The sequence below is a fragment of the Amblyomma mixtum genome, chromosome 3, assembly GCF_055824585.1.
Source record: "Amblyomma mixtum isolate Tamu chromosome 3, ASM5582458v1, whole genome shotgun sequence".
In the NCBI taxonomy this organism is placed as follows: domain Eukaryota; kingdom Metazoa; phylum Arthropoda; class Arachnida; order Ixodida; family Ixodidae; genus Amblyomma; species Amblyomma mixtum.
Window position 1 is genome coordinate 17914742 of NC_143014.1, and position 25803 is coordinate 17940544.

Below are 25803 nucleotides of genomic sequence, written 5' to 3' on the forward strand. Positions count from 1 at the left end.
GTTTCTTAAATACTTAGAATTTTAAATACTTTTAAATACAGAATTTTAAATACTTAGGCATTTATCTTACTGCTGACCTGAGGTGGTCAAAGCATGTTAATTACGTCGTAAAGAAAGCTGCTGGTATATTAGGTTTGTTAAGAAGAAATTTCAGCCACCTTCCACAGCACCTCAAAGAACAGCTATACAGAACCCCGCTGTTACGTTCCTCACTGCTGCGTTTTCCCGGCTGTTACGTCGTTTTCTTCGGGTCCCGGCATAGCTTCAATAGGATCCAATGTATTGGGAACCCCGCTGTTACGTCGTAGCCGAGGAAACGATCCCGCATGATACGTCGCAACCGGGCTCCCCGAACCCAACCGGGCAATGCGCGCCAACCGGCCATGGAGGTAAAAAAACAACCGGCATTTTGATTTTTGACGAGTCTTGGCCAGGCTTGGCTACGGAACTGGCTGCAAGAAGCCGCACGTGAGTTGGAGAGGCCACCACTAGATGGCTATCTGCCTCGCACGCCGAACGCCGCGATCTTTATCGTGGGAGGTGGTGAGGAGGAGGCGCGCGGCTGCGGTCGCTTATCAGCGCGTCTTTTCTTTCACTCTTTCTTTTTATCTTTTAACTCTCCTCTATCTGCAAGTGACAGCGGTGGTGGCTCGGCTGGAGCCAGTCGGCAGGGCCCGTGCAATTTCCTTTTCATCCTTTCAACGTCGCTTCAGCGTGGACTGCAGTGAGCGCGTGAACTGCACAGCACTGCTGCGTGCGTGCGGTGTGGCCGCACCGCAAAGCGACGCTGACAGCAATGCGGCCTTTGCTATTGAGAAACGCGTTGTTCTTTCCAGCGAGCGAAAGAAACTGCAATCCACCATTCTCGATTTTTTAAAGTCCTAGGGTCAATTTGCGGAAATAATTGTTTCAAGTCCAAGCTGCACTGTTTTCATTAATTTTCGGTGCTTTCCTCACTGTTGCGTTTTTCCCGGCTGTTACGTTTTTTTTTCCCGGTCCGGTGAAAAACGTATGAACGGGGTTCTACTTATTTTACTCGCGTCCGCACGGTACTCGAATCTGCCTCAGTGAGCTGGGACCCGCACACACAAGAACTTATTGATAAATTGGAAAAAATTCAAACTAGGGCAGTCCGCTTTGTACTTGGAAATTATTCCAGGACACTCAGTATCCCAGAAAGCAAAAGGAATCTTCAGTGGCCAGAACTTAAAACTCGAAGAAGAAATCTGAGATTAAAATTTTTACATAACATTTTCTATTCCAAGACTGCTATAGATGGGTCAAAATATTTGAAGCCACCTTTCTATGTCTCGAAGCGAAGGGACCACAATTTAAAGCTTTATGAATTTCCTTTTAAAGGTGACGTACTTCGTTATTCGTTTTTTCTGCGAACAGTTTGCCAATGGAATGCTTTGCTGCCACATATTGTTAATGTTCTAACTAATGAAGCCTTTTTTCATGCGTTAAGTGCATGATTTCTTGTTTTTTGAATGTGAAAGTGCCCCCCTGCTGTAATGCCGAAAGACGATGCAGGTACCAAATAAATAAATAAATAAATGCAACTTTTGCTTTAAAAATTATGCTCTAAAGTTAAGATCAAAAATTGGTTACTTTACCTTTGTTATAGTATAAAGCAAATTAGGAGTGTTTCAAAAATATTCTGACTCAGTCAAGATTGCCTATCACCTTGCATTAGTCGAATTTTCACTTTAAGCGTGGCACAAGTTAGCTGAAACACTGTTTACAAACTGTACCTGTCTTCACAGAAACCAGATTAGCTAATTTTTACTTTATTACAAATAATTACAGATACAGATTTTTAATCCACCAGACTTTCTTGTTAATTCTTAAGCCGGACAGTTTGTATGTCTGCACAGTTGAGCGGTATAGTGTATGTAGCATTATTTATTAACGACAAGTTCACGATTACTGTATCTTGCTTACCTATAGTGCAAAATCTAAGAAATTGCGCTTTTAGGTGTACCATCCGAATGTTGTACAAGCGTCTTCCTCATTGTTATCATTGATTTGAAATGCTCCAAAGTGCACGTCAATGATCATGCCGGCCAGAGAGCAATTTCTTCCTTGTCTCTTGTTTGTTCCTTTTGCACCCTCGAGAGAAGAAAGACGGTCTGGATCACACCAGGTGCAACCATCAACAGACAACTACGAGTTTAATGTGAAACTTTGCAAGAGAGATTCTATCTAAGCTGACTTCAGGAGCAGCTCTCTGTAACACTGCCCTACTGGACCAACTCAGGCATCCCGTCTAGGTTGTGAACACTGCCAACTGGTCAGTGCGGACTGTGTCAAAGGCATTTCAATGTCTATACAATGCTTCATTGACTCGAATGACATTTGGTTTGAGGCATTTGAAAGCCCATGTAACACAAGTATTACTTTTTTGGAGTGTAATTCAGCATAGCTTGTTTCTGTGACACACAAAGAGAAATCTAAAATGAAAAGCAATTTACTAAATTTATTTCAGAACAATTCTTTGAAAAAAAAAAAGCACAGGTTGGTTCTATGCCAGCTTCTGCTCTCATACAGCAATAAACAAACAAGAAAAATCATTTTCTTAACACTTTTGTACAATTTGCCTCCTCCAAATAGAGTCGTAAGCTGTCTGTAGAAAGAGGTGACAGCCCAAGAAGCAAAGGGATATATTATATGTCCAACTGTTCCATTGTCTAGACACACCTTCCATATTTGGAACCACACTATAAGTTCAGCACATGTTGAGCAAAAAAGAGTTCAGCTTCTCAAGTCCACATATGACGCTTCACCACAGGCCTTGGAAGAGAGGTCACTGGCACACTAGCAACCAGCCGGGATGCTACTTGGGCTTCTTGCTGCGGCGATCCTTGGGGCTAGCACGCTGCCATTCACGTTGGAGCTCCAAGAGCTGCTCCCTGGTGAGCAGGCCTTGCGCAAGCAGCCGGTCAGCCAGCTTGCCTTGCAGCCTGGGAGCCGAGGTAGGCCTCTCGTCTGGCCCTGAAAGCGGCCCCACTTCACACTGATAATGCCTTCCAGCACAATGTGTGTGCCAAAGCAGGAACGTCTACACTGTTTTCTGCAGGCTGCCTTTGCGGTGATGCGCAGCACAAAGCAAGAGACACGTAATGGCACAGTCACAATGTAATCAGTCAGAGGCAAATGGAGATCAGAGGCACTGAAATGGTGCACCTTCCAGCCTTATGCACTCACGTGTGGCCCAACTGACTCTGCTAAAGGTCCTGCAGTTTCAGATTATGGCATGATGGGCGCTTCGGAGGTTACTGGAAGTCTGCTCTCGCACTATGTACCACTAGCCTCAGAAAGCGGCCACAAGCGCGAGCGGGGCAGGTAAATGGCGCACAGTCCGAATTTTCGTAAACGAAAACGATCTGCAAGTCAATGAACGATTTGTTATGCATACAGGTCACCCCTATTTTCAGACAGTCATTTCTGTAGAAAAAAAGATTAATATGTGGCTATCCATGGTCCGTTCTGTACTTGCCTGTTGCAAGGCACAGTCCAAAGTTTAGATGTGACAATCTCGCTCACCATTAATACACACCCATAATCCAAAGTGGAGTGTAGCAGAAAGTGAAAAACACGCGAATTATGAGTCATCTAAAAATATTCACGGTTCGGGGCATTTTATCTGCGACTAGAAAGCAAGTTTTTTGTTGACCAAAGAATTTGTGCTTTGATTTTATAGGTAGAGCAGCCCCTCTATAGTAAAGTTGCTTGGACCAGCAAAAAAATTCACGATCTCAGTTGTTGGTGATGACATGGCTCTCGGGGTGTTGTTCAGTAAATTGACTACTTACTAGCATATATGGTCGGTTTAGAAAAGAAACATCCAGAAATACCTTCCATCCTGCTCTTACCATTCATTATATGCTAATTTTTTGTTTTTTCAGCTCCACATTTTCAGTTGCATTTTTTATTTCATTCTTGCAGAAGTTGCATGATTATAACGCGAGAAGAGGGGGGATTGACTTTATATGAAAACCAAACCTTTTCATGAAGACTGCGTCATGTTCAGCGACCTCAGCAGCATTCAAGAGGCAATGGTTAAGAAACGCACAACACAAAAGAGCGCAGCAAAACTACACATGCAGTGCCACCCTGCCTCTGCTTCTTGCCACCGCGGCTTTGTGGTCCCTACTGCCCAGTGCAACGAACGTTCATCCCCCTTTTTTTTTTCTCTCTACTCCTCACCCTTCTTCAGCAGCCTTTCTTTCATGTTCATAAACAGGGTCTCACAATGTTCGAACACGCAAAATGGAGCCGGCAAGCTGCAAGTCTGCAAACCGCATCCTCGAATCTAAGCCGACCCCTGAATTTTGCAAGCGATTTTTAAAAAAAAAGTACCAGCCTAGATTCGAGTAAACACCTGGGTTAAAGAAAAGGCTACAAAAGATTGCAGTGTGCTAGTTAGAACAACTGATGATTTAGCCTGTACCTAATCTAAGCTATTTGAGAAATCAATGTGAATTTCCCAAATGAAATTACAAACGATTTAATAAGTACTCTGAACCTAGCCAATACTAGTCCGTGCTCTTGGCTCCAAGAATTTGCAATATGAATCATGTCGTCGTTCTGAAATCGTTATTGCACGTTTGGGGATAGTGTAAGTTTCAATGGGGGCACTCTTTAGGTATTAAGAGGCAAAATCCAAGACCGTAGAGAGACTGAATGCATATATGGGTGGTTTTAACGGAGGCTAGCTGACTAGCAATTGAACGAGCTGTATACGATCACGGTATGATACCTTTTTTCACTTTCTGGAACAGAAGTAGCACAAACATCACTTGCTTCCCACAATGTTGTTTTAGATAAAGCTCACCTGCCGTGTTGCAAAGTTTGCTGTGAATTCGTTCGCGGACGTCAGGATCGGCTGCGCCATATAAACAGCTATCACAGTCGATCACAGTTCTACCTTGGACGAAAAATCCACAGCTAAACATTTCTCGATGTCTCGAGTGAGCTACAATCAATGTGGACATTCCTATCGCCAGGTATCTTCATGTATATTGCTATGACACATGCCTCTGCCACCACATGGGTGGGCGCATGAGCGGCAGTGACGGGCACACCAATCATAACGGTGGAGTTGTCCACTCGGCTGCATGCAGCAGACTTGATCGTACAACACCTCTTCTGCCCTGCGCCTTCACTGCTCAGAGCCACAAGGACGTGACTGTACAGCAGCCTTAAGTTGATCACTGAGGTGAGCAGTGCACCTCTGCTGCCAAAACCAAAATTCCCCAAAGATGCTTGCTCATCACCCACTCTGCTCCCAGCCTCCCAAGCTGCAGTGCACACAGCTGTCCTCCACCAACCCACCTTTGGAAAACACTGCGGTACAGGGCAGGCCTGACAATGGGTGCGCTGCTGCTACTCCACACAGCTACAGTACACACACACACTGGGGGGTGATGGATAAAGGCAGCCCACCTGCTGCTTCCTCGGCAGCACTGTCCATGCCGGCGCGCAGCAGCTGTGTGATGTTGAGCACGCCCTTCTGGATGATCAGGTCCAGCTCCTGCTGCATGGCACGCACAGCCTCGGCATCCGGAAAGAGGTCGGGGAAGCGGTAGCTGCCAGTAAACCAGAAGTCACTGTCAGCACTACACTCGGTCACTTGCCAGTTGATATTGGTGACTAGTACTATTATTCTTGAAAACACAATTACAAGCCTCCATCAATCTGTTGGCCCTATTCTCAATAGCACAGCTGGAAACTGTCAACTGAAAGCCCATTTAAAGCCCGAGTAGACCACTTTCAGATGTTACCCACTGTGCTGATAAGTTTAGCTTACAGTACAGTTACATGCCTTCCAGTCAATACTCCAGCAAACTGAGACTGGGTGCATTATCATGACGGCATCTTACTGACAACACACACAATCAAATGAGTTTCACCCCATGTTAGACACTCCTTGCAAGTGATTCCTCAAACAGCATGAAGAAGGGGCAAAGTTATAAGCCACACTTCTAATGCCTATGTAACCTCGTTAGAGAGGTCAGTTCACTATAATAATCGCACCCCTCTAAGGTTTCCAATAAAGTAAGATTAGCACCTCAACTGAAACCAAGCCTTTACTCCGGGCAGGTACAGTTAACTGCATTTTTTTTTTAAGTATTTCATCGCTAATGAGGTGCCTCAAGACAGGAAAACAGCCGTGTTCCTGCAGCCTATGTACATGCTCCTGCGGATAAGTGCTTCCCCCTACAAGGCCGCTGCTCAGTAGATGCCTCGAACTTCTGAATGACCACCACTCGCACCATCTGTCAGTCATCATTCAAAGGCATCATTTCTAGTGCCCAATGCAAAGACCTCCGGAATCCGTAAAATAATTTGTAGCACCACTACAACAACTTGCACAAACGAATGGTTCACAGCATCAACAACAATAGGTGCGCAGAAGGCAGCTAGAAGAGCCACACTTGATGCCGACAAAAAACAACCTGTGATGATAGTGACAAGCATGGAAAGCGCAGAAGAGATAACTGATGGGACAAGCGATGCAGCAGTGAACCGCGTGACTGAAGAGACGGATGGCCACATTGTTGCCATTGCGGTGGACCACATCATGAAGAAGTCTGCAAGTGCACAGGTTTGTAGTGTTTCAAGTGTATACAATGGCGACGCATTGCTCAGATGTGCAGAAGCAAGGAACCTGTCAGTAGCAGAGAAAAGAAACTCTGAGCATGGGCTCACCTTAACCAGAGGTAGAGGTCCAGCACGTCAAAAACAGCTTCCAGATGGACCAAATCCATGATGGACTTAGGTATAGTCAGGGGCCAGCCAATGTTGCGCCCCAGCCACTGGCAGGTCAGCAGCTCATTGCGGCTGTATTGCCGTGCAAACTGCAAACAGTCACACCGTTCTTCACTGTGCTTCAAGGGAGAAAGATTCCTATCAAACCAAAATCAATATGCTAAGCAACTTGCTAAAATGTAAGTGGACAACATAATCTTGTCAGCGGACAACAGAGACCTGCAGAGACAAATGGCCATCTGTGGGGCTGACAAGCGTGGGTTATGTTTCAGCTGGGAAAACTGAGACGTGATGTCATTTAACCCCTACAAAGCTGTATGCGTGCCTCACATGCTTACAAATGATAAAATTGTACTGAGACTGACTCTAGAAATTGAATGACATCACTTTCAAGCTTGTTTTGTAGAAAAAAGGCGTACACCTTTTTACCAATGACCTCATAAAAAAATCTTGAATGTTGTGTGTATCCATACTTCAGCTTACCAACGCATAAAAACACTTGCAATAGAACTGAAAAATTGCTTCAAGAAGTATTAGGAGGCAGTCTACCAAAGAAAAACGCTCGAAAGATCAACAATTTTTCAATTATTTTTCCTGCCAATATGGGCCACGTCAAACTGCACACACACGCTTGTAAAAACGCACAAAACACAAAGGAGACCAATTAGCAAAAGAGAAAAATACAATTAACGTTTTGTTTGATTGCTTGGTAGTATTCAGCACACAAAACTATGATACGTAGATAGGTGCACCGTTCTATGTTGGCTGGCACTTGAAGCAAATGGGACAGGAGTCCCGCTGTCCAACAAAGAGTTAACGAGAACTGGGCTAACCAAAGAAGAGGCAGAGGGAATGCAGCAGTAATGAAACAAAAAGGGAGCTGTAATAAATGGGAAATAGTGTGCCGAATATGGAAAGGGATAATGGTTTACTAGTGCAGTGCTCTTTGTGAAGGCAAATATCCAGTAAGGGCTAGAAAAAGGCTTAGCGCTGGGAGCCCTAGAAAAAACTACTATGAATGAAGCTGTACAGGGAGATGTGAGTAGGACAGGTTTCAAAGACTGACTTGCATTAAGTAAAATAAGCTTAGAGGAAAGGCTTAGGCACAAATGAGAGCAAATAGCATGTTTGCTCCCCACAGAGTACATGCCATTCAAAGCAAAAGCATTGAGCCTATCAAAAGGAAGGCCAAAGAAGCAGGGGCAGCTAAATGGGCAGACAGAATGAAAACAAAGCAGTCTACTACACTGGCAAAGGAGAAAGGGTCCAGTTCTACAGCAGGGCAGCGCTTTGCTCTTCAAGGCCGAAGCACTAGGTTGTTTATGAGTAAAAACTCCCCCACTCCCACTCCAGAATGCTTCAAAGTGCTCCCTGTCAACACTGTCATAAGCTGCCTCAATCATACCGATCACTCTAGAGCTAACGAAAATCTGTTCTGGAGCTCTCCCAAGATTTCATTCCTTTGCAACCACGCTTGCACCTCCCTCTTGATCCCCTCCATTGCTAGCCATACAAAACTGAGGTTGCAGTGACAGGTCTATAGAATTTCAACCTAGCTTTTTCTCCCATGACCTTATATATGTATTTGAGAGAAGCCAACAGCCACAGAAACCAAGGGGCACAGGGGATTTTTGATTAATTTATTTACTTTGTAGTGTTGATCAATTTATAATATTACTGAATATGTTATCGCCTAAAGCTAACTGATTATAAAAGCAGAAGAAAAAACAACCACATGCCGCCGGTGGGATCCGAACCCACAACCTCCGAATAACATATTCAGTAATATTATAAATTGATCAACACCACAAAGTAAATAAATAAATTAAAAATCCCCTGTGCCCCTTGGTTTCTGTGGCTGTTGGCTTCTCTCATATTTATAACGAGCCCCTCATCCCCCTTTCCTTGTCTGCTTAATTGCTTAACGAGGGCCTCGGTTCTGGCAGCCTTGACGCCATAGGAAGCATAAGAGGGTTCTCACGCAGCTTCCACCCTCGCCGTTCGATGACGTTCTACGTCACATCAGCGGTAACTCAGGACGTGCCACGTCCGCCGCTTAAGAACGTAGGTGGCGCTGGTGAACACTCCCAAGGTTAGGTTATTTGTAAACATAAATACCCCCGAAAGCAGAAGGTTTGACAGCCGTCACCGTAGCTCAGAGGTAGAGCACTGGACGCGTAATTCGGAGGTCGTGGGTTCAGATCCCACCGGCGGCATGTGGTTGTTTTTTCTTCTGCTTTTATAATCAGTTAGCTTTAGGCGATAACATATTCAGTAATATTATAAATTGATCAACACCACAAAGTAAATAAATAAATTAAAAATCCCCTGTGCCCCTTGGTTTCTGTGGCTGTTAGCTTCTCTCATATTTATAACGAGCCCCTCATCCCCCTTTCCTTGTTTGCTTATATATTAATTGTCATTTTATTTTGACACCAATATTGCTTCCGTCTTTTTTGTGCGCGGTGTTTCACAATGTGTTACCAACTCGCCCAACATTCTATATTACTGAATTTTTTGGAACTGCCTTACTTTTTAACACCTTTTCCATCACACTACCTAGAAGTGCTTTGCTCTGCAATCCAAGCTGGTTCATAAACTCAATGGGACACGACGACTGGATACGACTGTAGGGCAATTGGGTCCTACAGTAATGTTTGCTTTTCTGTGCATTTCTGTGAAAACTGCCCCATGTCTGCACTTCTTGAATTACTTCATTTTTGCTTTTTCTGTGCCACTGGGCCAATGACTGTTGACTTCCATTATATTTTGGCAAATATCAACTGGCACTGAGCTCAAATGACAAGATGGTGTTCAACTGTCCAGCCATACTAACAATGTTTCCTGCTGAATTTGTTTTCTAACTGCTGCTCTAGCCAACATAAGCAAATCAGTGCCTAAAACTGATGCATACTATGACCCCCAAGTTTCCTTTACCAATTTTATTTTGCAACTCCACATTTCTTAGTCATGAGTTGTCAAGAAAAACTATCATCATAGTATTCTAATGTTCATGAATAAACATAATCAGAAAAAATACCATGTAAATTCGTCAGGCATTTAGGGAAGCCAAAGTGCACACTACAGTGATGCACCACAGATAGCTGTCATTCTAATTTCCACGAATGTCTTCGCGGCTTTTCTTGTGGCGTGTAGCAGGCATACAGGAGCTACCTGTTCCACGAACTTAACCAAAGCACCTAGACAGACTGTCAAACCACTGCCTCCTCATCGATACCTCCTGTGCAGGAAAGGCTGACAGTGCTTCAAACACGCAGCTTCTATTTTGCCCTAGCGGCAGGAGCATGCAAGGGGACCACTCGACTTTTCACACCTCCCGTCTAGCCACCCTACCAAAGTTACATCAATATTCCAAGGTAGTAAAATAGCACACTGAATAAATATTTCAGAACAGAACTACCAACACACACCCATATATGCAGGTCAATAGAAAGAAACAAGGCATAAGATGACATATGTGGGGCCTCGCCGTCCCCTTAGGTTTAGCTTCCCCGTGATGGCACGTCAAGCTTCCTTAACTATCCTAGGCCACAGAAACAATAGTGACACGAACAGCGTGGCTGTAATGGGCACTGGGGAAGCAAGTTTCTTCCTCTTCAGCTGCAGATCACGTTCGAGCTTTTCAGCATGGCTCCGCTCTTCACCAGCCACACAAGAAATTTCATCCTGACAGGCCTTGGAGCATATTCCTTGCCTTATAGTTGGATACAACCCAGACCAGCAGTTAAGCTCCACCTGCATTCCAGACCACCGCACCAAATTCCTCCACAACAAAACATAGCTCGCCGTTAAAGCTTTTCTCGTTACCTAACACGGAGCTAATCATAAGACGAAATTATTAGCTCCGGGATTTTGATGCCGCTGGCTTGTTTGATATAGTGAAACTATTGAACAATTGAAGTGCATAATTATCCACCTCCCCCCCCACACACACACACATTTCGCCTAAAAAATGGCTCAGGAAGGGCGGGAAAGGAAATGGCCAACCTTTAGGAACATGCTGCACACAAACGGCATCTTCTGGTTGATGGGAGAACAGCAGAAGACGTATCGTGCACGTAGCGGCAGTGGCACGTGCTGAATCATGTCAGCCAGAAACTTGAATCCCTCAAGGTTGCACATAAAGTAGGATGAGGCATCAACTTTGCAGAGACTTACAAAAATGTCCTAGAAAACCAGAAAGATTAAACCAAAATCAAAACGTGACCTGCTTCACACAAAAGGACAATCTCCACCTGCAAAGAGATATCAGACCTATCAGCTGGCTTGCAAAATATGCTGAGCACCTATTTCTCCATAACAACATGCATTCAACTGGCTTGCAAGCAATAACTGAGTCAAACAGCCCAATGGGACTTCTGGCACAGAGCAGACGAATGTGAAAGCATGCCAGCTGCTTCTTTTCATAGGTGCATTCCATGAAAAGCATTATGCATTTGTTATTTGGTGTGAAAGAACTTCATATTCAAGGGTATTCAATTAGCTTTGCACATGTTTTATTACTCATATATGCTAGCTGATTCACAACCAAAAAATTATAGTATTTGCGCACCTCCAGGCCAAATGCTAAATCCCTGATGCAACTGCACCATGACAGAAGCTATTCTTGCAACATGGAGGAAGGAAAGAATTGAGAGACAGTTACGTCACATTTTTGAAGCCGGATACAAGGACTCTCCCCTTTCGTTGCCCACCGTTTCAAAGCCCTTGCGAATGTGCAGCAGACAATGCAGCAGACGAAGCTGCGTCCAACGTTACTACTGACTACGCCATCGGCCAAAGACTGCCAGTAGTCCTTGCGAAAACACGTTACTTCCAGCACATTTCTGTCATGCAGATCGGGTACAAGGACCTCTCTCATATGCTTTCCTACCTGCATGACTTGCAAACAAAAATCTATTACAGCAATGTTAATGCTCACACAAAAATGAAAACTCACATTATCCTGATATAAACAGCATCGCTCGTTGACAGAGCAACACTCTTGCTCAAGCTGCACAAGATTATAGCTTTTTCTAATCTTACCAATATCATCCCATGACCCGGAAAAGATTGTTACGAACAAGGCTGACGCGAATTTCAGGATACAAATTTGCAAAATTCCCTGGCCGGAATGCACTGTGTACAAAGTTCAGAATTTCGGATGTTCCGAACACTCCCCTGCACCGCTACGGATGCTACGAACGCTTCAGCTACGCTGCATGCCCGCACATCACCAACGCGGAGATCGCCAGTCGTGCTGTACCCACCGCGAGCAGTGCGCGGCAGTGTGCAGCATAGCGGTGCATCGCAGAAGCTGCGATAGCCAGCTCGTGCAGCACGCACCACGTGCAGTGATCGCTAGTCGTGCAGTTCACACTGCGAGCATTGAGCGGCACCCACCGCCTGCGGCAGTCGCACACACCGAGCAATGAGTGGCAGTATGTGCCACCTGTGCATAGCCGCAGTCGCAATCAGTCGCATGCATCGTGAGCAGTGAGCGGCAGCGCAGCAGAATATGCCAACTGCGCATCGTTGAAGTCGCAATCGTTAGTCGCACGCACCGTGCAATGAGTGTGCATCGCTGAAGTAGCAATCGTCAGTCGCACACACCGTGCAATGAACGGCAGCAGAGCAGCATACCCCAAATGCGCATCGCGGAATTCGCAATCGCCAGTCGCACGCACCGTGCAATGAGCGGCAGCGCAGCAGCATATGCCAAATGCGCATCGCCGAATGTGCAATCGTCAGTCGCATGCACCGTGCAATGAGCAGCAGCACAGCAGCATCTGCCAACTGCGCTTCGCTGAAGTCGTAATCGTCAGTCGCACGCACCGTGCAATGAGCGGCAGCACAGCAGCATATGCCAACTGCGCATCGCTGAAGTCACAATCGTCAGTCACACGCACCGTGCAATGAGCGGCAGCGCAGCAGCATACACCAACTGCGCATCGCTGAAGTCGCAATCGTCAGTCGCACGCACCGTGCAATGAGCGGCAGCACAGCAGCATATGCCAACTGCGCATCGCTGAAGTCACAACCGTCAGTCACACGCACCGTGCAATGAGCGGCAGCACAGCAGCATATGCCAACTGCGCATCGCTGAAGTCACAACCGTCAGTCACACGCACCGTGCAATGAGCGGCAGCGCAGCAGCATACAGCAACTGCGCATCGCTGAAGTCACAATCGTCCGTCACGCGCACCGTGCAATGAGCGGCAGCGCAGCAGCATACACCAACTGCGCATCGCTGAAGTCGCAATCGTTAGTCGCACGCACCGTGCAATGAGCGGCAGCGCAGCAGCATACACCAACTGCGCATCGCTGAAGTCGCAATCGTTAGTCGCACGCACCGTGCAATGAGCGGCAGCGCAGCAGCATACACCAACTGCGCATCGCCGAAGTCACAAACGTCAGTCGCACGCACCGTGCAATGAGCGGCAGCACAGCAGCATACAGCAACTGCGCATCGCTGAAGTCACAATCGTCCGTCACGCGCACCGTGCAATGAGCGGCAGCGCAGCAGCATACACCAACTGCGCATCGCTGAAGTCGCAATCGTTAGTCGCACGCACCGTGCAATGAGCGGCAGCGCAGCAGCATACACCAACTGCGCATCGCCGAAGTCGCAAACGTCAGTCGCACGCACCGTGCAATGAGCGGCAGCACAGCAGCATATGCCAACTGCGCATCGCTGAAGTCACAACCGTCAGTCGCACGCACCGTGCAATGAGCGGCAGCACAGCAGCATATGCCAACTGCGCATCGCTGAAGTCACAACCGTCAGTCGCACGCACCGTGCAATGAGCGGCAGCGCAGCAGCATATGCCAACTGCGCATCGCCGAAGTCGCAATCGCCAGTAGCACGCACCACTAACAGTGGCCGGCAGCACGCCGCCTGCCAGTCTAACGCCCAGCGTAAACAGATATGTGTGAACAGATGTAGGAACATATCCTTGTCGACCCCGTAAGATTGCCGTAGAGATCAGCTTCCTCGGCTAAATCGTTTCCCTCTTCTTCAGGAGTTGTCAATAAAGTTCCAGTTGGTGCGAGCACAGTTTACGGTGACTGTCAAAAAAAGCAAGCGGATGCAGGTGCCAGGAGGTAAAGCATTTAAACACTTCTTAACACCGAAATTTTAAAATACAAATGGAACATCTGTTTAGTACGAAGAACAAAATTCAGAAAAAAATGAGGCAAATATTTGCTGCCTTGACTTTTCTAAATTGTTTGTCTTTGCAACGTCCCAAAGTGACACATGGGCTATTAGAGAGCTGTAGTGGAGGGCTCAGGATTACGACCACCTGTGGTTTTATAACCTGCATTTGTTGTTGCAAGTAACTGCTGGCCTGTGAGCGCTCCAGCCTACCCGCTGCGGTGCAGGGTGCCGGCTTCGCCACAAAACATGGGGCTCATAATCAGCCGGAGACTCACCCCTCTCGGACTTTACATGTTTATAAGGATCACGAAACACGACTGTCACCCATTCCTCTTTCTTCAGAAATCAGGGTAGCCTGGATTCGGCCATCAAGGACACTTGCTTCCTAGAACCCGCAGCTTGGACACGTGACCACAGCATTCGAAAACGCGACTGTGAACAGACAATGAAAGTCTTCCTCAGGCAGCGGAAGAGAGCAGCTGCTCGAGGAACTAGTCTGCACCTTCCAAGGGCATGGGCCGTCTTCTTTTTGGTCAAGTTCTATAAATAAAGACCCATTTCCTAACCTTCATCGAGTACGCAGCCAGTACTTTGCAACAAACTTGTTGGCTGCGGCGGGATACGGACAATGTGGTCAACTGCAGACGAGAAAGTGTCTTCGAGGAACCGGGATCAACAGAGCCACCTTCGTCACAGCGCAGCCTGGAGGCGAGGCGTGAAGACAGCCGCTCAAGGGGCAGCCTCGACGATCTGGGATCGCCGGACTTGGCAGTTCATGACTTTGGAAGGCACGGTGGCCTCCTGGTTTGGGCAAGTGCTGAAACGACTACGTATTGTTAGTTGACCTAGAACTGGGTTCTATCTGAGGAATAGACTTATTTAATCACCACAGGATGTGTGATTAGTTTGGAGACTTTGTAGTCTGCTCTCGCCAAACATGGATATAAAGAAATTAAATAAGGACGAATTGCTGCTGTTGGTAGCTGAACTTGGTTTAGATGCAAACCAAAGTATTAGGAAACCAGAAATTTGCCACACAATCGAAGAGGTGGAGTTGGAAGAGGATGAGAATACAAATGCTTGGGGAAAAAAAATTGGCAGTGGCTTAGCTCGGCTATGCCAGAATATGCGTAGCAAAAGCTAAGCAGACTTGTTGCCGTCCATACTGCCGCCTCAACTGTGGTTGCAGCGCACGCGAGCTCTCCTTTTTCAATCCTCCGACATGTTATCAGGCATGCGACACAGCTGGCGAAGTGAGCGGAGGCGAGCGCAACAACGAGGCAAGTGGTGTGACGTCATACCAAACAGCGGCAGCGGCTCCACGGTGAGGCACGCGGTGTGACGTCATGCCAGATGGCGCCGCCAGCTGCGGCGGTTGCTAAACAACGGCTCAAGGTCGGTCTCTGTGCCTCCTCCGAGCACTACCACAGCGAAATCGCAAGTTTGTGGCCAATGTAGCTTTTGTTACAAAAGATATGCCGAGTCAGGGTGTCTAGCAAATCACTATTTTCAAAATCCCTGACTTTTCAAGGTTTTCCCTTATTATTTCAGTTCAAATTCCCTGACAAGTGAAGAGGCTCAAAAATGTAGCTGCTGATGATAATGAGCATAGACGAATAATTCACAACAAAAAGCTATTTATTGAAGTGGCACACTAAAAACACATTTGCTCTTACTGTCTGTTTTGTCCTGAAGAAGCCTGGCCTCAAGCTGTGACTCGTGAAGCAACCGTTGCTTCTTCTCTTCCAGCTCTTTAATAAGAGCGGCTGCCCTCTTCCTTTTCTTCAGAGCGTCTGATGCTTTTCTTTCTTCCTTCTCTGCAGCTCCTCTCTGAAGGTAACACGGGCACTACGGACCTACTGAATCATTCTGCCCATAACTTCTACCTTGGCCACTCCACCTGCTGCCAACACAGCCACCAGAGATTCTTCTTTCAGGTCTTCAACCAGACACTCTTTGTTCACTGAGAAACCCCTTTCTACAGCAGCATTGCCATGGGACAAGCATAAGATGCTTTTCACAAATAGAAGCAGCCCTTCGTGGTTTTGTGAACGTAGCTTGTACCACAGAGCATCGAACCTGTGTCCATTCCTGTTAAAATGTTTAAATTTTTCTTGTGGAAAGCCCTGTCAGCATAACAGGACATATGAACGATGGGCCCGCTCTCCTTCTAGGCCTGTCATCCACTGACGTTCCGAAAGCATTTCAAGCACCAAAGTCAACTGTTTAGCGCCAGCCTCATGAGTCAGCTCACAGGTCAGATCCAAGCAGGTTGCACCTCTTGTTAGCTTGTACTTCAATGGCGACCTCTCCATAATTTTTTGGAAGCAGGCTTTCACAAAAAGTATGCAGTCCTTATTGAAGTTCAGAAGGGTGGCCTGTGGCAGCTTGTCTTTCTTGCGGAGCTCGTTCTTAGCGGCAAACCCAACATCAAAAGATGCTATAGGTACAATGTACTCAGTTTTGTCCAGATCAATCCTTAGCAACTTCAAGGGTGTGTCCTCAGCATTTAGAATTTCATTCCTCCAAGTTCTCGCCAGCAGTGACCGCAAGATGCCCTCCAAAGCAGTTGGCCGAAACATTTGTTACCTTTGTGAAAAATGTTGAGATTTCTGCTTGGTAGTGAGTCCGAAGCAACTTCATAGCAGCAAGACGCTTCTTGCTCAAAGCGTGACTGCAGACCGCCGTATTGCCCATGTTGCTCAAAGAAAAACTCTTCCAGCCTATTGTGCACTTCGCACTATAAGGGTCATCGTGCACAGGCTTAATCCAATTCGCATGTTCAGAAATATTCAGGTTTGTCCAGTCAGGATTAAACGAGCACTTTCTTGCCACTGACATCCGAATAAGCATAGTTTCACTCACGGAAATACACTGAGAAAAAAGAGCCAATAATCCGTGCATAACAGAATGAAGAAACACTAGGCTTCTTGTACAGCTGCAAATAAGTTTGTGTTTGTTCTGCCAGTATTGATTGCAAGGGCACTTCCTTGCTGCTGGAAAAGCCGATGACGTATAGTTTCGTTTACGGAAGCCATGCGGGCAGAGCCACAAGTGCACAGCAAAATGTCTGACGAAGCGCGAGAAGTACAGCAAACATGCCTCAGCTGACCAGGCACGGACTCAGGAAATAGTCTCTCTACGCAGACCTCTCTCTCAAAGCCAGGGCCTCAAGCACGGACTCGACGCAGAACAGCAGAACAGCCACATGCACAAAGCCGCACTGGTGGACGCCGAAAATCCACTACCTACAGCAGCGACGCCTGTTCCCTTTACAGGTAAACTCTCAGATGGCTAACATGTCTGTCTTACCTACCCGTAAGTAGTGTTAAAGTTTTTATGCTTTATTAATCCTGTCCTGCAATTCAGTTCAGTTCAGTTTATTACCTTAAAAGTCCCCCGTAGGGGCATTACATAAGGGGTGGGTTTTTATACAAACAGTAAGGATCATGGTAAACAGTTATTGAAAATATGGTCAGATACAAGTTGCAAAAACGAAGATGGGCAGGTAGTAGAAGCGATTTCGTGGGGAAGGCCGTTCCAGTCTGTGGCAGTTCGGAAAAAAAATGAGGCAGTGAAGGTGGTGGTCCGGACACGTGGGTGCACAACTTGAAGTGGATGGCTGGTTCGATATGATATGCGTGCTGCTGCTGTGATGTATGATGCTTGATTAAGGGACGAAAAAAATAACTTGTGGTACAGTGAAAGGCTGGCAATGCAACGTCGGCAGAAAAGCGGTGATAAACCAGATTCTGCTTTGAGAGATGAAACGCTGATATTATATGAGTACGATGAATGAATAAATCTAACAGCGCAATTTTGAACTGATTCTAATGCGTTGGCGAGATATGCTTGGTGCAGATTCCAAATGGGCGATGCGTAGTGAAAAGTAGTGAAAAGGCTGTAGGTAGTGTTAATGCCCGTTAAGAACGTCAAAAGTTCAATGAAAATTAAAGGTGCGCTGAAAAGGAATCTGAACTCGTCATTTTACTGCAGGAACTCGATCTACACATTCCGAGCATTCTTAGAAACTGCGAATTATTGTCCTGTGCAGCCGATTTCCGTAATTTAAATCGGGTTAAACATCCCGGCTCCCGCCTTTTTTAGAACGGCAGGAGGAGTCGGCCAACCTTTCAGCCAGTCCCGTGGCGGCTTGCCGCTCGACCATCGGCGGAGTGATACGTAGCGATCGGCGAAAGCGAAGAGTCCACGCCGATTTTTATTTCCGTGGGCCTAATATGTGGCTAACGTAGCCTCTGACTGGATCTATTTATTCACGGAAATCTAAAGAACAAAATAAAAGCGAAAGCAAAGCCGCCACGCGACTGCCTGAAAGGCACTCCACACTTTAGTTGACTCCTCCTACCAGTTAAAAATAAGGCAGGAGCCAGGATGTTTAATCAAAGTTAAATTATGGAAATCGGCCACACAGGACAACAGTTCAAAGTTTCTAAGAATGCTCGGAACGTGTAGATCGAGTTCCCACGGAAAAAAAACGAGTTCAGATTCCTCTTCAGTGCACCTTTAAAAGCGCACTGATGCCAGCCTCAGAGCACGCTAGCCGCCCACCCCACAAACAGTATGGCAGCGCGCGCTTGGCAGCACAGCTCGCCGATCGCTTTCGCGCTGCCCGCTGCCGGTACGGTTATTCCTGCTTTTTGTCGCGTACTGCTCTCACGAAACGCTTGCGCATATTTTGTTGAGTACCCACCTCACGTGCGTATTGGTTCTTCTATTGTGGCAGCTCAGGCATGCGTTAATGTCAAAGTAATACAGTGGAACCTCGATTATACGTCCCCCGGTCATGCGACGACCCGCATTTTACGACGAATTTGTGCGGTCCCGGCATAACCCCCATAGAGACAATGCATTAAAAACCTCGGTTATACGACACAAATTTTAGAAGGACCCCGCTTCGTACGACGTCTGGCTCGTACCGTCAGTCAAAAAAGGTCGTCAGCAAACGCAGGCCGGGATGTACCGTATTTTCGCGATTCTAAGCACCCCCCGAATCTAAGCACCCCCCCTATTTTCGGAAAGAAATTTCTGAAGAAAAACTCTGCATGCGAATCTAAGCACCCCCTTTTTTGTGCGGAAGAGAGCGTTGCCGAGGCCGCCAAGTGCACTTGCTCTCTTTTTCGTCGAGCCTGTGCAGTAGGAGTCCCGAGGAGGCGCGGCCTGCGCGTTGTTGTTGTTGTGACTGAGAGAAGGATGAAAAGGAAATTGCACTGGCCTGCCTACTGGCTCGAGCCAAGCCACCACTGCTGCCATGGGCAGATAGAGGAGAGTTGAAAGATCAGAGGAAAGATAAAGAGAAAAGATAAGACGAGCGTCACAGCAACAAATGCGTCCGCCGGAGCCGACGCTGCTGAAAAAACAGATAAGCGGGCGAGGCCGCGCTCGCCGAAGCGAAGACAGCGGCGTCCACGGCGCTTTTTGTGTTGCTGCGTTCCGACACTACAAGACAGATGGTGGCACAGAACTGTCTGCAGCTATTTTTCTTTTGAATGTTTCCTAAATAAAATGTTTTTTCTCGCGCCCGTTTCATCGAGATTTCGCCGCGAAAAGAGGGGCCCGGGGGGGGGGGGTCAGTTTAGATTTTTCGAATCTAAGCACCCCCTCTCACTTTGGGCATCGCGATCGTTAAAAAAAGGGGGTGCTTAGAATCGAGTAAATACGGTGGGCACACTTTAGCCAGTCGATAACCGGTGCGCCTTAATCTTTCCACCTATCAAGAAAACCGCGCGAGCCGCTGCCCCGCTGCTCACGGCAGCCTCAACGGCCATTTTATCTTGTTTGTTGAAGACTAGCCCTCTGCCGGCAAAAATGTGCTGATTTGTGTTCCGAAAAAAAAAAAAAAAAGATGACGATGAAGTTCAGACTTTAAAAAATATCACGCTTGATTTTCGATTATACGACACCCGGATTATACGACGGTTTCGCACGGTCCCCTGAACGTCGTATAATCGAGGTTCCACTGTATATCGCGCCTCGCCGTGGTGGCTGCGTACTGGCGAGACAGTGCAAAAAAAATAAAAATGTGCATGAATAACATACTGTGTGCCAGCTTAAATGAAAATGCACTGCGGAATATATCATGCCCTTTTCCCTGACTTGGCAAAATGTATGATAGTTTCCCTGACATTTCACTGATTTTTTCCAGTGCATAAAATTTCCCTGATAATTCCCGGTTGCTAGACACCCTGCGAGTGGAGAAAGAGAAGATTGATGAGCGAGAAAAGCAAAAAAAGAAAGAAAACAAGCAAGCTCAGTTGAAAGCTGAGTGAGAGAACAAAAAAATTGAGCTCGAAATCGAGAAGGCAAGGCTTGAGCGGGCAAGGTTAGAACGGGGTGAAAGTGCTGTCACACCTTCAGACAATGCTCTCTACTGCATCAATTTCCAAAGGGTGTGCGAGAGACAGTCAATTAGCTGCGACATATGGCCAGAAAAGTTGATGCCGCTGCTCCCAGGAGAACTTTCACAGATTGTGGCTCGCTTGAGTTCTAGTGAAGAGGGTAACTATGATCTGGTGAAATGATTTCCACCAAAGAGTGCAGGAGGAGATTTCGGACAACCAGAAGAAAAACAAAATGAGTTTTTTGGAATGACACAGTGGGTAAAAACCTCAAACGCAGGGGACAAATTCAAAAGCTAAAGGGTTTGGTTTGTCTGGAGCAGTTCTATGAGACCTGGCCGGAAAACATCTGCTTGTGGGTCAGGGACCGGCAAGATAGATTGTCCGTGGAAAAAGAGGTGCACCTTGCGGAGAAGTGTATGTGGCAAGTCGCAGCTAGGGCGGGTCAAGACGTCAGGTATGGGAACCAGGGGCAGAAATTTTGAGAGCAGCAGAGGGCTCGTGGAGAAACGGACACTAAAGAACGTGGTTCGCTGCGCCCAAATACCTCAAGTAGGGCTCAAGAGTACGGGAGTAAGGAGAGTGGTGGTCATTACTCAGAAAAAAGACTTGCTATAATTGTAAAGAGCCAGGCCATTTTGCTCGAAATCGCACGAAAGAAAGGCCAGTGTTGGCCTCATTGAGTGACCCCCAAAGAAACCATGACCTTCCACAACCGTACACTAGAGATTTCATCATAAATGGATAGAAATGCAGAGTACTCAAAGATTCGGCAGCCATCATGGATGTAGCCCATCCTAATTATGTCAACAAAGAAGACTATGTATCTGAGTGCACATGGATTCGTCAGGCAGTCAGTGAAGACTCTGTGTGTCTGCCGATGGCTAAGGTCAAAATTGAGGGGCCATTTCTGTGTCGAAGGGTCTTCCCGAAGGCTACCCTTATCTATTTTCAAACAGCTCAGAACAAGTGCACAACGAAAGGGGTTGTGCTTTCGCTGACACCAAAGCCTAAGTAATGGCTCCAACTTAGGCTAAAGCGCGATAACTTTCGCAGAAGCTCAACTACCAATATCAACACACAACAACTGACGCCAGTTAACGAATTGATGCCAATGTAGTGGGGGAGAAGGAAATGGGCCCTGCTGAAATGACTACGCCTAGGAAAACGAGGTTGGCGTAGCGCATACGATGCAGAGCAGTCAACGCTCGAAAGAAATGGGAAGTGAGCTGAAGACCTCGTTTCTACTCTGCGTAGCCTTGATCAACTACTTGAAGTTAACAAAGAGAGGCTGAGGTCCAAACAGAAAAATGACCCAACTCTCAAGGTATTCAGAAACAATGTGACAAAAGGCGTGTCATCACAAACATTTTCTTCTGGGATAAGAACGGTGTTTTGTACCGACATTACGAAGATAAACGATCGAGGAAGGAAAATTGATCAGCTATTAGTACCTGCTCAATATTGCAGGGAATTGCAACACCTCTATCACAACAATTCATGAGCTGGACACCTTGCTGTAAACAAAATGAAAGCAAGATTGCTTCAAGAATTTTGGTGGCCAGGTTTGGAAATGTTCAGGATTTTGTCCGAACCTGTGAGATTAGCCAGAAAGTCAGAAAATCCATGACAAATGGAAAGCTCCAATGGCAAACGTACCTATAATTTCCGAGCTTTTCCACCGAGTTACTGACATGGTGAGGCTGTAGCCAAAACCAAAATCAGGGCACAGGTTGGCATTATTGTGTCCCGTGGCTAAATTCCCCGAGGCCATTCCACTACTGTGTTGAGGTGGTGGATGGTCTGTTAGCTGTATTTTCGCGTGCCCCGTGGAAATACAAAATGACCAAGGAACGACTTTCACTAGAGCAATGACCACCACTTTTCTATAAAAATGTGGGATATGAATCCTACACAGCTCTGTTTCTCATCCAAAGAGTAAGAGCCAGAATGACAACGACTGTAGAGGCAGCGATTAAAATGCAGTTTTTTCATGCCTCCCGTGACCTATAGCACACGCTGCCACATTCATCGTTCGGCTGTTGAAACCGAAATCACAACAGCAGGAGAAAGAAATTGGATTACAAATTATTTAGTGGTCGTAGGAGAATACCACGTGGTAATACATATATAATAGTGCCTTACGCATCCTTACAAGGAAGAAAACACGCACCCAAAAGTTAGGTGTCTATACTCCTTTAACTACTTGATAAAACTGCCTAGTAGGAGATGCGAAGAACGGGTTTACCACGTTACTTCTTTTACTCCCTCCTTCATCCCTACCCTTACGGCGCGGTTGGGGTGTCCACCGAGATGTGAGACAGTTACTGCGCCATTTCCTTCATTACAAGCGCGCAGTTTTGGTGTAATGGAAGAGCAACACAAACGCAAGTGAGAGCAACATAAATTAGCACTGCAACACCTCTGAAAAGAAAAATGACCAGAGGCGCTACAGCAGGTGTCCAAAAGCAGCATGCAGCTAGGTTCAGATGGCTGGCAATGAAGCTCAGAAACTGAAACTATGCAACCACGCTATTTTTAGAGAGAAAGCTCTGCTACTCGAGGTACAACTCATAGTTTCGCTTGGCTTTTTGCGTCTGACCTTGAAGCCCGACCAAGGCCAAACCAAGCACACACCCCCAAGATATGTCTTGCTGCGCATAGCCATGATATGCCTGTATGGTATGGTCAGAGCTAATGACCAGCAACCACGTGACCAAAGACCAGTGGTCACTTGGCCTTTGACCTTGACCTTTAGAGCTGACATCCTCATCACCTGATGTGACGTCATGCGATGACGTAGCAATGATGTCACATCATTCTTCACTATACATACCGCCGGTTTTGCTTTCGCTCGTCTACCAGGCTGAACCTCGGCCAATTTCTAGCCCAGCGACATGGGCCCTCCCACCGAGCTCTGCAAACGCTCCCTACGTAAAGTTGCTGGATAAAATGTTAGCGTGCGAATGTCCTGGTTGCGAAGCATGTGTGTGAAAAGCATTTCTGCAGCGGTTGCGTCAGCACAACTTGGGCTGTTTGTTCTTTCATCGGATGCAGGTCCAGGTATTTTTCCGAACTGTCCCAGTGCACGTTAAAGAACCACAGCTGGTCGAAATTTACCTGGAGACCTCTACTACGGCATCCCTCATAGCTTGAGTCTCTTTGGGACATTAAGCCACATGAGACCATCAAACCAATCAGGTATCGCAAATGTTTTGGTTATATCGCTGGCCAACAAATGAATAATAGCAATATTGTAACTATCAATATTCTTACCATCGACAGTTTCACTATCGATAGTCTTGCTACAGTCAAACCCGTTTATAACGAATAGCATGATTCAACGCGAATAGTTCGTTATATGAAGTATTTCGTTATAACCGAACCCGCTTTTAACGAACCTTTAACAAACCTCAGTACCAAATTCGTTATACACAAGTTCGTAAGCCGGCTTGCGAAGACGACAGCCGTCAGCGTTTGGGTGCTCCTGCGCATTTCCTCTGATGGCCGACTTGTTTTTCAAGATGGTGCTTAACGTGCTCCTCGGAATCTTGAAGTGCGCGGCAACGTCAGCCTTTAATCATCTCAAGTTTGTAGGAAAGCGGCACGGCACGCCGCTGCTTCGTCGTCATCTTGCAGGATGTAGTGGCGGAATGTGTCGGCAGCAAAGTAGGGACGTCCGGAAGTGAGCAGCACGACTTGCAAACGCGAGCAAAGAAAGCTGAGAAGACGCGGGAAAGCGTCGTGGGGCCGCGCATGCGCAGTGGAGGGAGCCCTAAGCTACTGCAGAAAAGCCTCCCGGGCCGATTGCCCTGCATTTCACGAAAGCGCGGCGCGGGGGCAGGCAGCGGGGCGTCGCGACATGGAACCGGCGCAGTACCGCGTTGGCGGTCCTTTGACGACCGACTGCACGCGATAGCGGCGATCGCGGCACCGATTGCGGCACCGATTGCGGCACGGAAATGGCTGCCTAGAGATACTGGATGCGGGCACAAAGGCGCGTTGGCGGGCGTTTGGTGAGCGATCGCGCGCGCTGAGAGTTCGCTGTATCCAATGTGTAATTCGTTATAAAAAATACATTTCATATGGATAACGATATCACAACTTCGAGTGTTCGTTATAAGGAATAATTCGCTCTATCTGAGTTCGTTATATTCGGGTTTGACTGTATTGATAGCGGTACTATCGCTAGTAGTACTATCAATAAATACTATCAATTCTACTATCGATAGTAATACTATCGATTCTACTATCGATAGTTTCAAAAAAAACTATCGATACTATCGATAGTCAATTTTCCGATAGTTTTGCACTAATTTGCACACCCCTAATTAGCAGGTATTTAAGTGACGAAAGCTCTAATTTTCCTCTGTGCTTTGGAGGTTTCCCAGCACATAACGAAAATAGAACTAAATGTGTTTAAACCATGTTTTCAGGCCTAAATACTCTAACCGTCTGAAAACAAATAAAAAATGCTTGACACATTTTCCACCACACGCGGATATGCAAAAAGAGCTACTACTGGGGCTAGTTGGAAATACATCCTTGAGGGTATTGCTGGGCGCTAGCAAAATACGGAGTGTGTTTGCCCCTCTCTCCATATTTTGCTAGCGCTCACCAATACACATTCAAGGCAGGGTGAACGTACCACCAGGTTGGCCAGCGTAGCATGGGGCAGGTGGTAAGCAAAGAGCTCAATTTGCTCAGCTGTTGGGTGCAGGCCTGCCGCTTCAATCTGCTCCACCGGTGCTGCCAAAATCTGCTTAAGTGCAGGAAGGTCTTGCGACTTCATCGTGGTGACTCGGCCAACCTCAAAGCGGCTTCCAAAACGGCCTGCTCGGCCTGCAATCTGCAGAGCCTGCGATGGACAGGAAAAAGAGGGGAAACACATGTTACTTCTCGAGGGAAGAGGGTGATACACTGTGCGCACTTTCCAAGTTGCATTCTGTGTTTTGCAGTGACAGCACAAATGCTTCTGAAGACCACATTCTTGAGCCAACGCAGTGGCTGAGTGGTTATGGCGCTCGGCTGCTGACCTGAAAGACGTGGGTTCAATCCCGGCCCAGGCGGTCAAATTTCGATGGAGGTGAAATTCTAAAGGCCCGTGTACAGGTGCGATGTCAGTGCATGTTAAAGAAACCCAGGCGGTCGAAATTTCCGCCTGCATTTCCACCTCCCACGAAATTTCCACCTTGTGCTGTATTCACAGCACAACCATTTTTAAGCATTACTTTAATAAACGGTGCTTGAAAACAAGTGTAGAAATAAAGTTTTCTGAACAAAACTGCAGCACATCCAGAGTTAAATCCAAGTTTACATGCTGGTACTGACTAATCTATTTGTTAAATTTTTCATTATATTCCCGCGTATCATTGTAGCGTCTGTTAGTTCGCGCAAAGCTGCAGAAAAGGGGTGTTATCATTTCTGTTCGTGACGCGAGAAGCGACCGGTCTAATCTCAATTGTTCACAGCCATGAACAGCTGCATCTACGTGTTTCCAGATTACTCTAGATG

General features: G+C 46.7%; 1 protein-coding gene across 4 annotated transcripts in view; it reads right to left on the reverse strand.

The window, feature by feature from the left end:
* Positions 1-2459: 2459 nt before the first annotated feature.
* Suv3 (Suv3 RNA helicase) overlaps positions 2460-25803 on the reverse strand; it is an 84746-nt gene continuing 61402 nt past the window's right edge. For all 4 annotated transcript variants that reach the window (XM_089578270.1, XM_089578269.1, XM_089578271.1 and 1 more), the window contains 5 exons: positions 24938-25147; positions 10783-10962; positions 6715-6863; positions 5449-5591; positions 2460-2994 (listed from right to left, as the gene is read on the reverse strand). In XM_089578270.1, coding sequence (XP_089434396.1) covers positions 2837-2994; positions 5449-5591; positions 6715-6863; positions 10783-10962; positions 24938-25147 — 840 coding nt within the window. In that variant the 3' untranslated portion in view covers positions 2460-2836. The remainder of the gene's footprint in view (positions 2995-5448; positions 5592-6714; positions 6864-10782; positions 10963-24937; positions 25148-25803) is intronic.